Below are 16280 nucleotides of genomic sequence, written 5' to 3' on the forward strand. Positions count from 1 at the left end.
TTAGAGTGGCTATCATCAATAAATCAAAGAACAAGTGTTGGAGAGGATGTGAAGAAAAGGGAACCCTCATACACTGTTGGTGGGATTGCAAATTGGTACAACTACTATGGAAAATAGTCTGGAGTTTCCTCAAAACATTAAAAATGGATCTACTTTTTGATCCAGCATTGCATTCCTGGGTATTTATCCAAAGAAAACCAAGACAACAATTCGTAAAGATCTATGCATCCCTATGTTTATGGCAGCACTATTTACAATAGCCAAGATATGGAAGCAACCTAAATGACTATCAACAGACAATTAAATAAAAATGTATGGTCCATATATACAATGGAATATTACTCAGTCATAAAAAAATTGAAATCCTACCATTTGTAAAGACATGGATGGATCTGGAGGTTATTATGCTGAGTGAAATAAATCAGACAGAGAAAGATAAATACCACATGATTTTACTTATATACAGAATTTAAGGAACTAAAAGAACAAACTAATCAAAAACAGACTCACAAATATAGAGAACAATCTGGTGATGGCCAGAGGGGAGTGTTGTGGGGGGTGCTGGGAGAAAGCGGTTAAGGGTTAAAGTAGTACAAATTAGTAGTTAATAGATGGTCAGAGGGATGGGGAGCACGGCATAGAGAATGCAGTCAGCAGTGATGTAATGGCTATGCGTAGAGCCAGAGGGAAGATAGAATAATCAGAGGGACAGTTTCACAAATTATATAAATGTCTAACCAATGTACTATATACTTGAAACTAATAATAAAATAAAATAAAATTCTAAAAAAAAAAGAACCACCACCAACAGAGATCTATTTTATATACATTTTTTTAGCATTCCAGTATTCTTATATATATTCTTATATACATACTTCTAATTTAGGAATTTTTCACTTTGTGTAATATTTTTCTTTTGCTTTCTTAACCTAACAATATAGTTAAAATAATTATACCATGTCCTAAGATAGTCTTTCATCAATAATATTTTTATTTTTAGTGGTCACACAGTGTTTCATAATAATGGCTAATACTTATGAAATATTTTCACTGCATGCCAATCATGACTGTCATTTACTTAAACCTCACGACAATTCTACAAGGCAGATAATATTAACTCCATTTTAAAGATGAAGAAACTGAGGCACAGAGAGGTTAAGTCACTTACCCAAATTCATGTGACTTGTAAGTAGCAGAGCTGAGAATCAAATCAAGAGAGTTTGTTTCTAGCCTGCTCATTTAACCACTAGGCCATAAAATAGCTAACAGAATACTACCATACTATCACACAATAGTTTATATAACACATTTTCTATTTTGGAGCTTTTCTTTTTTTTGTAGGGTATGTTTCCATAATTAATAAAGCTATATACACACAACCTCCCCCCCAACCCCATTTCTGATGATTTCATTAGATAATAGACATTTATTTCAAGAAAGTATGTGACCATTTCTAAGAGGTGTGTGTTCTGCCTTATATTTCTGAGAGGGCCATTATAAACATCTAACTTTAACTTATCCTTTCCAGAAAATGATTCTATTCTGGTGTTTAAAGCTACAGTTCTAAAACTCCATAGGTGGTCAAACCAGACAAAGGAGAAATAAAAATACTTTGTACCATAATTACTTTTATTTTTGTCAGTTCTATTTATAATTTATTCAGTATATGAAGTTTTTGTTTTTCCTACAGGATTCAGAAAAATGTATTATCAACTAGGTGGTGATATTGTGATTTATAAGAAATATATATTTGATCTTCATCTACAGATCCTGGCTCACAGCTTTCCAAACCCTTGGAATTTCCTAAGTACTGAGAGTGATAAAGGTGTCTTTCGTTGCGTGAATGAGGTAACTTTTGGAAGCACCTAAGAGTGGGGGCTGGTTGCTAGGAATACCAACTGTGTAATTAGAGGGTTGAAACTCTCAGTCCTACCCCTAAACTCCAGGGACTGGGACAGGAGAGGGGCTGGAGGTTGAATCGATCACCAAAGACTAATGATTTAATCTGCCATGCCTATGTGATGATACCATCATAAAAACCTAAAAGGTTCATACAGCTTCCTGGTTGGTCAACACATGGAGGTGCTTGGGAGAGTGGCAGACCTGGAGAGGGCATGGAAGCTTTGTGCCCCTTCCCACGTACTTTGCCCCATGCATTTCTTCCATTTGATTTTTCCTGAGTTATATGCTTTTATAATAAACCAGTGATCTAGCAAGTAGAATGTTTCTCTGAGTTCTGTGAGCTGCTCTAGCGAATTAATCAAAAAGGGGTCACGGGAACCTCTGATTTATAGTCAGTCAGTCAGAAGCACAGGTAACAAACAGCCTGTCATTTCTTGGAAGCATTTTCCTCAATCTATTGAGATCTTGCTTCCAGGTATATCCTCTGTTTGGCCCAAATAAATTATTATAAAAATTCTCTACATATTTTGATGTTCTTATGTCGACAGTGTGGGAACCCCCCATGTTGGAAATTGGGTCTCAGAACACCCCCAAAATAGGCCTAACTATATATACTGAAACCAGTCTCCAATGGATAATTTTCCTCCACCTTTTGTCTTAATTTAGAATAGATTTCCTAGTCATTATCTTAAATTATAAATACTTTCTTCCATTTAACAAGACTGTCCCATTTCTTATATTCTATGTTACAAAAACATTTTAGAATGGTACTTGAAAGCAGTGATTCCTTCTCCTGAATGCACTGTTTCCTATTTTATATACATATTTATAGTACTTTACTTGTGTGAGCATGCCATTTTAGGCTTACACTATAGCTATGGACATGTCTCTTCCATAATAGACTGTGAGCTCTTTGAAGATTGCATTGTTCTTCTTATATCCCCAGAACCAAGCACAATGCTTCATAACACAAAAGAAGCACTTGATATATAGTTGAGGGAATAAATAAATGAAGAAAAGCAAGGCACAGTACCATAGGTTTAGAAACAGACATCTTTTTAATGAGGGGGTTCATTGAAGGGCTTATAATGGGAATGATATTGGAACTATTTGAAAAATTGGTTGGTCTTCAGTGGGCAAAACTGTGTGAGAAGATTATTCCAGCAAATGGGGTGATATAACCAAAGGTCAGGAGGGTTTAGTTCAAAGATTTTTGGGGATAAAAAAAAGTGCCCTAGACGATATATGGGGAAATAGTGGCATATCAAGCCATTATTATAAAGGTAGGTTAGGTCAAGGAGGGTTTTGAATGCCAGAGCGAGAAGTCTGGACTTCATTAGGCAATAGAAAATCAATAAGATTCTTTTAATTTTGTGTTTCTTGCTTGTATTTGTGTGTGTGTGTGTGTGTGTGTGTGTGTGTGTGCACGTGTGCATGTGCCCATATGTGTATATGTTTTGAGAGGAGTAAGGTGGTAGGGTAATAGTACCAGAGTTATACTTTATCAAGAATAACCTGGTAGTGCTTTGTCACATGGATATGTATGGATTAGGTAAGGTAATGCTAACAACTGTAACAACCTCCTTAATTTCAATGGCTTAACATATCCAACATGCCAATGAGGGTAGTCCCATTTGGTGGTAAATTTTCTTCATTTGGTAATTGAGGGACCCAAGCTCCATAAAACCAGAAATAAGATCTGTCTACATCTCAGCTGCCTTAGTCCAGAAATGACAGCTTTGCTTTTATGTTCCTTTGGTAAGAACTAGTCTCAGGGATGTGAAGGGAGCTGGGAAATGTAATATCTGAGGAAGAGACACACGCCAGCAGCAAGATCCCCCTGCTGCCTGAGGGTTACAGGTCTTTGATGGGCAGAGCTCTCGCTGCCACAGATTTAAAGGAGAACGCTAGAATGGGAGGTCTTCTGAGAAGCCTTTACAACAAACCCACATGGGTAGAAATTCAGGCCTGAACCCGGGTATGGGAATGGGAATGGGCAACAGGATATGGTTGACAGGTTTTGTTCATAGTTAAATTTCTGAAGTACTTCTAAATCAAGTATAAAGTTGTATGAGTTCTTTGTATATTTTGGATATTAGGCCCTTATCGGAAGCATTGCTTGCAAAAAAACAAATGATCCAATCAAAAAATGGGCAAAGGACCTGAAAAGACACTTCTCCCTAAAGAACGTATAAATGGCCAACGAATATTTGAAAGGATGCTCAACATTGCTAGCTATTAGGGAAATGCAAATCAAAACCCCAATGAAATATCATCTCACACCTGTTAGAATAACTATAATCAATAGGACAAGTATTAACAAATGTTGGAGAGGATGTGGAGAAAAAGGAACCCTCATACACTGTTGGTGGGACTGCAAATTGGTACAGCTACTATGGAAAACAGTATGGAGGTTCTTCAAAAAGCTAAGAATTGATCTACCATATGATCCAGCAATCCCTCTACTGGGTATTTACCCCAAAAACTTGAAAACACATATCCAAAAAGATATTTGCACACCGATATTCATAGCAGCATTATTCACAGTGGCCAGGACATGGAAGCAACTGAAATGTCTTACGATAGATGATTGGCTAAAGAAGCTGTGATACATATATACAATGGAATATTCCCCAGCCATAAGAAGAGATGAAATACTGCCATTTGCGACAACATGGATGGACCTCGAGATAATCATGCTAAACAAAATAAGCCAGACTAAAAAAGTTGAAAATCACATGATTTCACTTATATGTGAGATATAAACCTAAAAGCAACAAATGAGCAGGACAAACAAACAGAGACTCATGGACATGGACTATAGACTAGTGGTTACCAGAGGGCTATAGACTAGTGATTACTAGTGGGGTGGGGGAGGAAGTGGGAGGTAGATGAGGAGAGTGAAGTGGGTAAAGAGGATCAAATACATGGTAGCTGAAGGAAACTGGACTTTGGGTGGTAAACACACAATAGAATATACAGATGTCAAATGATAATGTACATCTGAAAATTATATAATTGTATTAACCAATGTTACCCAAATAAACTTAATAAGAAAATAAATTAATTAAGTATAAATTGAGAAAGACTTGCAGAACAAATTGTGAATACTTAAATTTCTAAATATACAATTTAGAATTGAGAGGTCCTCTCCCAATTACTCCTCAGTAGTATTTTGTATTCCCATAACAATGGTGCAGTCAGTCCTGGACCACAGTTTAAATCATGAACTTATTGCACTTAATCAGAAGTCAGAAACTGGGGAGTGAGATGCTTCTCAGCGAAGCTAGTAGGATAACTCTCCTGCTCACCCTAGCCCCAATGCCCTTTCCTAAAAATAGATGAGAACAAGTGACCCATTTTTTTTACATTAATTCACTAAGAGTTGATTCATACTTCACTTTCTTCTCCCAGATGGCTTACATAGAGAATTTACAAAACCTGATTCCACATCACACATTTTTAGATTCTCAGAGAAATTCCAGTAATGATATTATACTCATCCTTCCCATTGTTTTGCATGAAGACTGACTAATAAAGAGAATTGTGAAGTGCCTTGTTGAAGAAATTTTTAATTACTCCATGATTTAAATGTTATGAAAACCTGTTCTCCTAATTGTTTTGCTTTCATTAACCATTACTAGAACAAGCTTTGGGTTTTTAATTATCAGCATTTTCATTTTAAGAACTGGAAAAGGTGGTACCTCCTCATTAATCTACAAGGTAACCAGATTAATAAATTTGGTGCCTGGGTACTTGATTATTATTTTCTAATTGCTAAACAAAGGAAATTAATAAAGACAAAGAGCAATGGCTCCCTCATTAATTAAATCTAAAATTCCCATATCCAGGTTTAAGATTAAGTGCAGCTCCTATTTTTTTGTTTTGTTTTATTTTTGTTTTTATTGTTGTTTTACATGTAGAGACTTTCTGTAGGAAAAAAAATATGTCTGCGACTGACTAAAATAAACTACCCATAATAAAACAGGAACTAAGACAGAAAAGAACAGAAATATGGCCAGTGAGAAATGTCATAGTGTTTTCTAAATGTATGAAATGTATGTCTCGACAATTGCTATCTCACATTGTGTAGAAGTGCCTAGGAGAGCAACCAGCGATGACTTCCAGGAGGAAAATCAAACTATCTGACACAGCTGGCCAGCTGGCACCACCAGGCAGTGTTTTCTCTTGCATAGTTGGCCCTGTGTTCAGAGTCCTTCTTGAATTACAAGGAGGCGGGAGAGGTAATTTGAACTTAACCCATGGGGTGGTGTTACTTTTATTCTTTATACAGACAATACCTCTCTCACCATTCTTGTTATATTTTGCATGGGGGAATGATGAACAAAAGCTTTAATCTTATCGAAGCCTTATTGGCAGTCACTCAAATTCTCGTCTGATCTAAATAACAGCCATTCTATGCACTGTTGGACTACAAAGCCCTTCTACGAAGCCTTATTCATTTTATCCTTAAAGCTTGGGGCAGGAAAGGTGTCACTGTTCTGTTTTACCGATGTGGATGATAGTTGCAGGGGAATGAGGTGTGGCTAAATGACATCCAAAGAGTCATCTAATATAGCTGTATCATCCAGTCCTGTTCCCCCATTCCCCACATTTTATAAACATAGGCTGCTTGCAGCAGCTAAGAATGGAGGAAACAGACTGGATTTGCATTTGACATTCTTTCCACTGCTTAGGGTGCTGGGGCTGATGAAAAGTGATTAGCCACAAGGCAGGCCATTGGAGAGCACTGAAGGCAGGGATCTCCTTCGCTGGATTGTCAGGACCTCAATAAGACACCCTTGGTTGCTGTGTGAATCATTAGCAGTTATCAAATAGGAAATTCTCTACCAATAACTCTCAATTACTAACACAACTGGAAGAAGAAAAAAAAAGAGCATTAATAAAAGAGAGCATAGAAAAGCGGTTAACTCCCTCATTACCTGGCTGTCGAAATGCAGCCAGAGATATAAAAACTGAAGTGAAATATATGCTTGAGCACTAAGAATCACTCAATTCAGGGCCCACTCTCCCCCCAAAACATGGGGTCAGACAGGCCTGGATTCAAATTGTGACACCACCACTGATAAGTTCTGCAAACCTGGCCATGTGACTTAACCTCTGTATTTCGGTTTCCTGATGCATACATTGAAGGCATTTATAAGGCTTATCTCATTGAGTGGTTGTGTGATTTAAATGACATAGTATACTTAGCAAACCAACACCTGGCTATTGTCATTATTGATATTTAAAAAACCTTTATTACTCTGTCAGATGCCAATGCCATCTTCTGCCTTAATTATATTTACTGTGTAAGAGATTTACCCAATATTTCCTTGTTTTGCTCTTTTTCTTAATGACTATGCTGCATCTCCTTAAGTCATGTGTAGTCTTTGAAGGAGGGAGACCTATTTCTCTTGGTCCTCTCTAGAGTGCTCAGCACTGTCATATACACAGTGGATGTCTCATAAGACACCACTTTGGTATCCAGCTCTGATCTCATTCCCACTTTCTCCTTATTTCTTAGAGCTTGAGACTCATTGGAAATTTTAATGAAGGAAGTCCAGACAGGGTCCACCAATATTGCTGGAAAAAGTATGAATTTATGAAACAAATTGGCGTAGACTAGATTTACTCTACTCATTAGTGATATCCTTGGGCATGAATCGTAAAAATAACTCCTGTGTGTTGGTTGGCACACAGGAGGGACTCAGCAAATATTAAGTCTTTTCCTTCTTTCCTCTATATTTTGATAACATCAATGAAATGCAAAACATTTGTAAATTTTCTATTCCCATACAGCTGCTTTTACTAGGATTTTTACTAACACAATTACCTTTGCGATTCCTAAACCGTGTTCATACATATAGGCCAGATTGAACATGGCTTGTGCGCTGTGGTATTTGTCTGCTGCAATGCTGTAATGTTTGGCTGCTGTTTGATAGTCTTTCTTAGTCCCGAAGCCATAGTAATGGTAATCGCCAATTTTTACTCTAGCGAATGCATTACCTGATAGAAATATTAGAAAGAGAAGAAGAATCCAAATGATTCATGTATAGTTCCTAGTAACTCAACCTAATGATAATATACATAAAAAAGGAAAAAAGCCACTCAGAATCCCAAAGTCAGAATTAGATATAATTTATGGAATATAAAATATAACACTCAATGCTAACTGTCTTCACTATAGGGTAACTCCCATGGCACAGTACAAATGTTCTTAAAGAATAAAAAATCATGAATTTTACATTTTAAATTTATTTCTTGAAAGTAGGTCAACTCTTGGGAAACTGGATCCCACCTCTCCAGTTCTCAGACTCCACTTCTGAAGCTCTACTCTCTAGCATAATCAGTTTCTCTCTCTCTTCGAGATCAATCCCATCAGCAATCAAACACACTTGCTATCTTGTATGAAGAAAAACCAACCCTTTATCCCATGGTGCCTCTCCTTCTAACTATTCCCAATTTTTCTGTTCACTTCACATCCAGCCTTTTCAAAAGTGTATTCTACACTCACCATCTCCAAAGCTTCATCTCCCAAATATTCTTCAACCCATTCCAATCCGTCTTCTGCTCCTCTCCCCGTAAACCTCCTACTTTCAAGGCGGCTGATAATCTCCATACAGCCAAATCCATTGGCCACTTCCCTATCTTTATCTCACCGGACCCCTAGCAACACTGAAGTCATCCAATCTATCCTGACATAAATGACATTTCAGTCTCTTGATTTCCTCCTGCCTCATAGACTTTTTATTTTCAAACTCTTGCCTGACTCTTCTACTCAACTTCTAAATTTTAGAATATCAATGGCTTGTTACTCAGTTTCTTTTTTGCATTTCTTCTTTCCCTTCTTTTTTCTTCCCCCCCCACCAACCTCTTCCACCACTCTCCTCCTCTTTCTCTAGGTGATCTCATCTAGTTACACTGCTATCTTTATGTTTACAGTTTCTGAATTTATATCTATAGTCCTGTCTCACCCTAAGCCCCAGACTCTCATAATTGCCTTATTAACTTCTCTACTTGGATCTCAAATTTAAATAACCCAATAGAGATTCCTAACATCCTGCTACCTCTTCCCCTATCAGTTTTCTCCCAATCTCAGTGCCAGAACCACTATTATTCAGGCCTTAAATCTAGAATAATTATTCTTAATTATTTTTCCCTCACTTCCACCACCGAATCCATCAGCAAGTCCTGTTAGTTCTGCCTCAAAAACACATCTGTTTCTTGCCATCTCCTCCACCATCTAGTCCAAGCCTGGAAAACTACGATAGCCTCCAAATTGTTCTTTTATTTTTTCAATTTATTCTTCAAAGAACAGCCTAGATGATCTTTTTAAAATGTAAAATTGAATCATGTTATTCCCTGTGTTAAATCCCCCAAGTGCTTCATTTTGTACTTGGAATAATATCCAGCCCCCTTACCTGACCTACAAGTAGTGCCTTATCTGTCTTCTGCCCCACTGACTATCCCTATTGCATGTCACTTTCTCAGTGTTCTCTAGTCTTCTTAATACTCCTTCAAAATATTGAGCTCATTCTTGCCTCAAAATCCCTGCATTAAGATTTTTTAAGTCCCTCTATCTGGCAAGTTTGGAATTTCTCTGATTCTTCATGTGACTGGTTTCTCATCATTCAGGTCTCACCACAAATGTCACTTGCCTCCAGAGGCCTTCTTTGACTACCTTGTCTAAAGCATCCCCTCAACCCCACTCCAGCGGTTATCTGTCTCATCTCCATGTTTTGTATCCTTTGCAGCATATATCACTGTTGTCTTGTTTACTAGCTTACTTTCTCTCTCTCTCTCTCATGAAAGCAAGAACTCTGAAGCTTCTTGATCATTGATGTAGTTCTAGAAGTAGAATGGTACTTGATAAGTATTTATGGAGTGAATGGATAGACATGGTAGGAAACTTTTTAGAAAATTCTTTCCCTATATGTTAAATATTTTAGCATCTTACTTTCCAGCAAACTTTGATACATTTAGGAGTAGGAAAAAAATTCATGTGACGTTTTAAGATATGAGATTTGAGTCTTTTAAAGGCTACTTAGGGATGACCTCTAAGGGTCTCTTTGGGGTCTGTGTTTCCATTCACCAGGACAATGTTGATTGAATAGACAAGGAAATGTTTGTCTAGGGCATTCATCTCAACTGTGGCCAATCCCTCTAGCACAGTCTAAGCTTGCCTGGAAAAGGAGGAAGTCCCCTGTGCGGTATGGTCTGAGGTATATCATTTAGGGGTGTAGGACTCCTTCTAAATTCCATTTGGCCTAGTGCAATGCCAAAAATATTTTGGAACTGATTCCTTTGAGTACTGAAGTTCTTTTAATCTTCTAGACTCCTCTATTACAATGTAATGCCATAGCCATCTTTAGTTCTCTCTGAGTAGAGGTAACGTCATAAAATTCTTAAGTTGCCAAAGACATTAGTTAGCAGGGCTTGCTTTCCAGGTGCTTCAAAATGTACAAGTAGACAAGACCTTATAGAAATGGGCCTGCAGGGGCCTGGAGAGGCAAAAAGCTCCAGGAATCCTAGAGAGAAACCTACTCCATCTCTAATTTTGCCCAAAGCTGCCTTTCTTTGACCCCAATATTCCTTCCGGGCCATAACCACAAAAGGACAGGACTTCTGTGTGTTTCCAAGCTCTACAAGCAGTAAGTAGGACCCCTGAAGTCTCTGAGAATGGAAGGCAGTGAACAAGCAGGTTTTCAGAGGATTCAGCTTCACTCTAATTAGGGGGCTAACTGGAGGCATGTGGTGACCCTGACAGGCTCCCAGGGAGCCACTTGTCAGTGGTGGGGCTTTCTCTTTCAGTTTCACAGTGGCAGGGTGATGACTGCTGAGCCCCAATGGTTCAGCACCCTCCTCACATACAGCAACTGCTGAGAGAAGTACCGCCAGTGACTGGTTATTAGGTTTCCTAACCTCAAGCGAGCCACTCAGCAGGCACATCTTTGGGGACACTCTTGACTGACCTCTCTTGTGACACATAATTATTTTTAGGGGCCTGACATTTTTATATTGGAGAATTCTGTTTAATATTAATGTCCCCTCATTTCCAATAGCTCTTTTCCTTGGTGCAATGTCTACGATATTTCCTAGCTTGGAATAAACCTGTATTTGTTGCAGTTGAGGTAATCTGCCATAGCTCAGAGGTTTTTTGTGTTGTTTCCCCACTCCAAACAAGGTTTTTATTGCATTTAGAAAACATAGACTTTTCTTTTGGGGGGAATTTTTCACTAAAATTGCACAGACAGCTTGCTGTTGTGTTACCAGCTCAGCTGGATGTGACAAGGCACCACTGTGAATTTTTCCTCTGCCTCATATTAGCATGAACTGAAAATCATTTTTATTCTATTCACTTCTTGTAGAACAGGATAGTTCGGCCTTAGCATGAAACAATTTTGAGAAACTTAATTGGAAGTAAAATTGTTTTCTTACTGCAAGAGAGTTCCTTGCATATCCAAATGCCAATGGTGGCAGCTTTGCAATATCTCTCTACTCTTAGTAATATCATTTTAGGGAAAGAATAGAATGAGACATAGTGATTCAAATCCCACCTGTCAATGCTTTCCCACCAATGCTAGCTTACATTTCTCATCACGTGACCCCTACAAGCAGGGCACAGGAACTCCAGGAAAGGCTCTGAGAAGATCTTGCCAATTAACTCCGTTTTTTTTTTTTTTTTCCTTTCTTTCTGATGCTAACATGCTAACAGTTATAATAAAGATCCAAAGTTTGTGGCAATAATCAATGTGATATTTTAAAAGAGAAATCAAACAAGTCTTAGATCCCCATGTAATTTTACCTATAAACTCATTGCAACATAGGCTCCATCTCTGATAAGTTAAAGAAAACTCAAGCCAGACTGAAGCCAGACCAAGAAAACTGATATCTTGAGTAAAACCATCATGTTTCAAACAGCTGTTCTGGTGCCATGAAGACAGAGCTACAGAAAAATTTGTATGGTTTGCTAAACTGGGGACCTTGAGAATAATAAAGAAAAGAAATTCCTGGAAATGACCTCCAACCAAAGACTGACCCTAATATTAGTACAGTTTGAAATATCACCTACTTGATATTCTGTACCTTTCTGTCTATGTGCCCAAGAACTCAGCTGGAGCAAATCAGATGAGTAATAGTGGATGGGGACCAGGTATATGCTTATTTTTATCTAGGTTCTATACCTTGAATGGCAGCTCGATTCCATAGAAGAAGTGCCATTGGATACATTTTCTCTTTTTCAATAATTTTAGCCTTTTCTAAAAAAAAAAAAAAAAAAAAAGAGAGAGAGATTCCATTCAGAAGGCTTAAAATGTACCTGTAGTAAAGTCATATATACATATGTGTGATTAGGGAATTGCAGAGAATTTTAACTTATCTTACTAGATTCCAAAATGAATGCTGAATTGCTTTGAGCTACTTCATACCCCATTTCTGCAAGAAGTGCATACTGAATGAGAGAAGAATCTATATCACCATCCTTATAGGCAAAGTATGCTGTCAGGAATTTCTCAGCCCAGTGGCCTAGTTCACAAACTCCTTTATAAAGCTGTACATGGGAAGAGAAATCAAGCAGACTGGTTAGCCAATATGCTTCATTCCAGGTAAAATATAAATGACATTAGTCTACAGCTCCTGCTGGTTAGTTGGACAAGAATTTCTGGTCTAAAGCATGGCTTTTGCAAATTATTTAGGGTTAACAGTTAATACCTTTCATATACACAAAGATTATAAGTGTGTATTTTTTTGTTTTGAGCTGAAACTTCCTGAGGCTTATTTTATGTTTGCATAATAAACTCTCCTGACTTGGAGGCTATTTGGCAGAACAAAAATGTATTGACTTCTGTTTTTAAAAAGGGTCCTTTCTGGGCACTGCTGCTCTGCTAAGGCAAGTTATAAGGCCACAGCTGATGTGGAAAGGAGAGAATGAAGGGAAGACGGTGCCTGAGGGTGTAGGTGACATAACTACAAGGGAGCTGTGTGGAGTTCTATGGGGACAAACGTCAACTTAGCTGAATAGCCCTTATGTAACCAAAAGAGGTTAGCCATACATAATTCATTAGGAAGTTGGCAAAGGAGCAAATCTAAAGATAGATTATTAGCTGGCAGCTTTTGAAATGAGTTTTAGAGGGGCTAGATTGCTACATGGAAGTGCAGCGGAAGTATTTCACAAATCAATAAAGGGCATTAAATTCCTAAAAGCTTCCTAGGGCTGAAAGAATTCACTTTCTCAGTTGTCATCCAAATCATCAAATACCTAAGGACCCTGATTTTTGGGAAGAAGTGGACTACATTTTCTAGGCTAAACCAAACCTTTCAGTTTCCAAGTCAAAAGCCCTAATCCCACTAGACATGCCAAATTGCCCTGGCGATATGATTGAAGGCTAAAATAGAGCTCTTTAACAGGATTCTGAAGGAGCTCTGAACTTGATAAAAAGCCAAATGCAAGAGAGGAGGGATCATTTCTCTTTCTCCCTTTCTCAGTCTGAGTTACATCACTGCTTTTCATCCTGACAAATGTCACTGTTCACACTGTCAACTGGAAGAAAAGAGGTAATATCTATAAAATCAAAGGCACCAACAATTTAAGAGCAGTATCACTTACTCTGAATGATAAATGAAAAGTACTTTAAAAACATCTCATTATTTACCTCCACAGCAGTTCTGCACGATCTTAACACTCCTGTTCCTGTCGCATACATCTTGGCCAGATAATAAATGGCGAGGGGCTGCCCACTCTGAGATGCCAAGTAAAAATATTTGAAGGCAAGTTTATAATCCTTCAATACTCCAGAGCCAGCTGAAAGTTAAAATTATTTTGAGCCACCCCTTATTTTTTTTATTTTGTTACATTATAATCTATGGATATAATGGTCATAGTGATGATTGCTATTTTAAATAGGGTGGGAAAAGCCAACCGAAAGTCAAGCTGTTCTAGTTCCACTGTTTGGGAGAGAAAAAGTTAAGTTTAATTTTAAGTAAGAATGTAGAGATCTTTGTTCTCGACCTATTCAGAAAACTGAAGAAGGTCTGTTTAGTCTCATGAAAATATCTCCTCAATATGTCATAACTAAAATTAACAAAGACTAAATGTTGGTCTCTGAGGACCAGAAGCCCTACCATGATGTCATCCTTCCATACCAAAAGACCAGTATAGCTCCTCCTGGCCATAATTGCGGAGTTTGAAGCAGGCAAATCTCATCTCCGGGAAGCGTTGCTCATACTCAACTCATGCTTGGAGCAAGTAGAAGCATTTGGAGTTAGGGCAGAGAATCAACTACAGCAGCTGAGATTCTTGTCCTGGCTCTCCCATTACTCCTTTTGTGAGTCGAGCACCTCCAGGCACTTCATTTGAAGAAGGAGAGGCTTTCACTAGTTGGTCCTTAAATCTCCCACAGCACTAACATTTCATAGCCTTTAGAAGCAGTGTCATGTAGCAGCTAAGAGCAAAGGCTCTAGAGGCAGATTGCTCAGATTTGAATCCCAGCTTCACTGTGATCTTGGCCAAGACGTTTAACCATATCATGGCTCAGTTTGCTCATCTATAAACTGTGGGATACTCCTTAAATGTGTTGAGAGAATGAAATGAGTTAATACCTATAAAGATTAACAAACATTAGCTATTACTATTACTCTTATTCTAGCAACTTAAGGAATCTGATAGATCCTGGGTCTGTGACCTGGAATGAACTATATGTATAAGGCCATCTTAGGCAACCCCACAAGGCAGTACTAAACAGGTCCTCCCCCTGGACTACCATGAAAAATGCCAACTGACTCTTTGGCCAGATTGGACCTCCTTGGTGATTCAGTCTGCTCTGCACTAGCTCCACCTCTGACAGAGAGGTCTTAGTGCAGAGACTCAGGTGTATGTTAGATCTCCTGGTACTTGTCTTGGCCATGGCCTCTCTCAGTCCCCACAAACAGTGTTATAGACCTTCATGGCTTTATGAGACCTCTTACCCCAACTGCTTTACCTTTGTTCTCAGAAGATAATCTTGTACCTCCTAGCTCACTGAAGAAATTCTCAGCTAGTCTTTCCTCACTTGCCTCTTTCCCCTACCCCCTAGATTTACACATGTACCATCTTTCCTTCCTCCTTCCATCTTTAAGGATGAAAAATCTCTCCTCTCACCTAGGTCCAATCAGATCCTAATGACACCTAAATTTTTTCAGAATCCTTTTGTATCAATTATCTCGCCTCTCTCATGACACATTAACCACCTCCATTGGTTGGCTCTCTTTTCTCTGCCAAAAATTATACTCACATTCCTCCCCACCTTAAAAACAACCCCCCTCTTAGTTCTTGGTCATCTTCATGCTACCATTACATCTCTCTGCTTCCAGTTAAAGGTGCAGTACTCCCAAGAATATTTTTACTCATTTCCTTCCTTACCTTCTATTCACACTTCAACCCACTGTATCCAGCTTTTACACCAACCAGTCTAGTGATCTCACTAGCATCCTCAATACTGACAAGTTTCATAGATACTTGACCCTTTCTTACTTTTTTTTTTTTAAATTGAGAACCAGGCTACCCACTGCGTTCAGAGGTTTGTTCATTCATTTACTCTTTCTTAAAAGTTCTATTGCTTGGCTTCCTTAAGATCACATTTTTTTCCCTTCTTACCATGCCTTTTCAGTCATCTTATGACCACTCTTTCTCTGCCCATCTTTTCAATATGACACAGAGGATCACCAGATTTCTGACCATGGCCCATTCTCTTTCCCCCTCCTCTCTTTTCCCTTTGCAACCTTAGCTATTCTTAACAAATACCTACATGTTGATGTTTGTCATGTTCCAAATGTTTCTAAGTTTGATCTTTCTTGTGAGTTTCATACTTGCTTCTGGGTATGTGCATGATATTAAAAGCCACCTCAAACTTAATCTTTTCGAAAGTTACATTCTCTCTCTGCATCTCCTTGCTTCCTCTCTCAACTGGTATCCTTTTCTTCAGTCTTCTTCAAACTCCTCCTCAAATTGCTGCCTGAATATTCTATCTAAACCACACACACCAATCTTTTGATTTTTGTCAAAAAAGGTTCAGACTTAATAATCATTTGTTATTCTAAGTAAAGCAGCCATAGTCATAGCACTTACAGTAGTACATGAAGCCTAATTGAAACTGTGCGTTGGGCCATCCTTTCTCTGCAGCTTTCTGAAAGTATTTAAGTGCTTCAGCATAGTTCTGCAAGATAATTACACTCTATTACTCAGAGATGTATGTATAACTCCATGGTAACAATTGCCCTCTACTTTTTAAAAAGAGTGAAGTAAGTGCTGGATGTGATTTAGACTAATTAAACTAATATCAGAAGTATTATACATTTTATTTCATTATTATATTAGGAAATAATTATCTCATTTTCATTGC

General features: G+C 38.1%; 1 protein-coding gene across 1 annotated transcript in view; it reads right to left on the reverse strand.

Annotated features, from left to right (window-relative positions):
* The window catches only part of SEL1L2 (SEL1L2 ERAD E3 ligase adaptor subunit), a 120738-nt gene that overhangs the window by 12279 nt on the left and 92179 nt on the right, over positions 1-16280 (reverse strand). Inside the window, exons 14-16 of the mRNA XM_011370356.2 lie at positions 16007-16094; positions 13557-13705; positions 12090-12164 (exon numbers count right to left, since the gene is read on the reverse strand). Of these exons, the coding sequence (XP_011368658.1) occupies positions 12090-12164; positions 13557-13705; positions 16007-16094 (312 nt within the window). The remainder of the gene's footprint in view (positions 1-12089; positions 12165-13556; positions 13706-16006; positions 16095-16280) is intronic.

Source organism: Pteropus vampyrus, unplaced genomic scaffold (genome assembly GCF_000151845.1).
Source record: "Pteropus vampyrus isolate Shadow unplaced genomic scaffold, Pvam_2.0 Scaffold7, whole genome shotgun sequence".
In the NCBI taxonomy this organism is placed as follows: domain Eukaryota; kingdom Metazoa; phylum Chordata; class Mammalia; order Chiroptera; family Pteropodidae; genus Pteropus; species Pteropus vampyrus.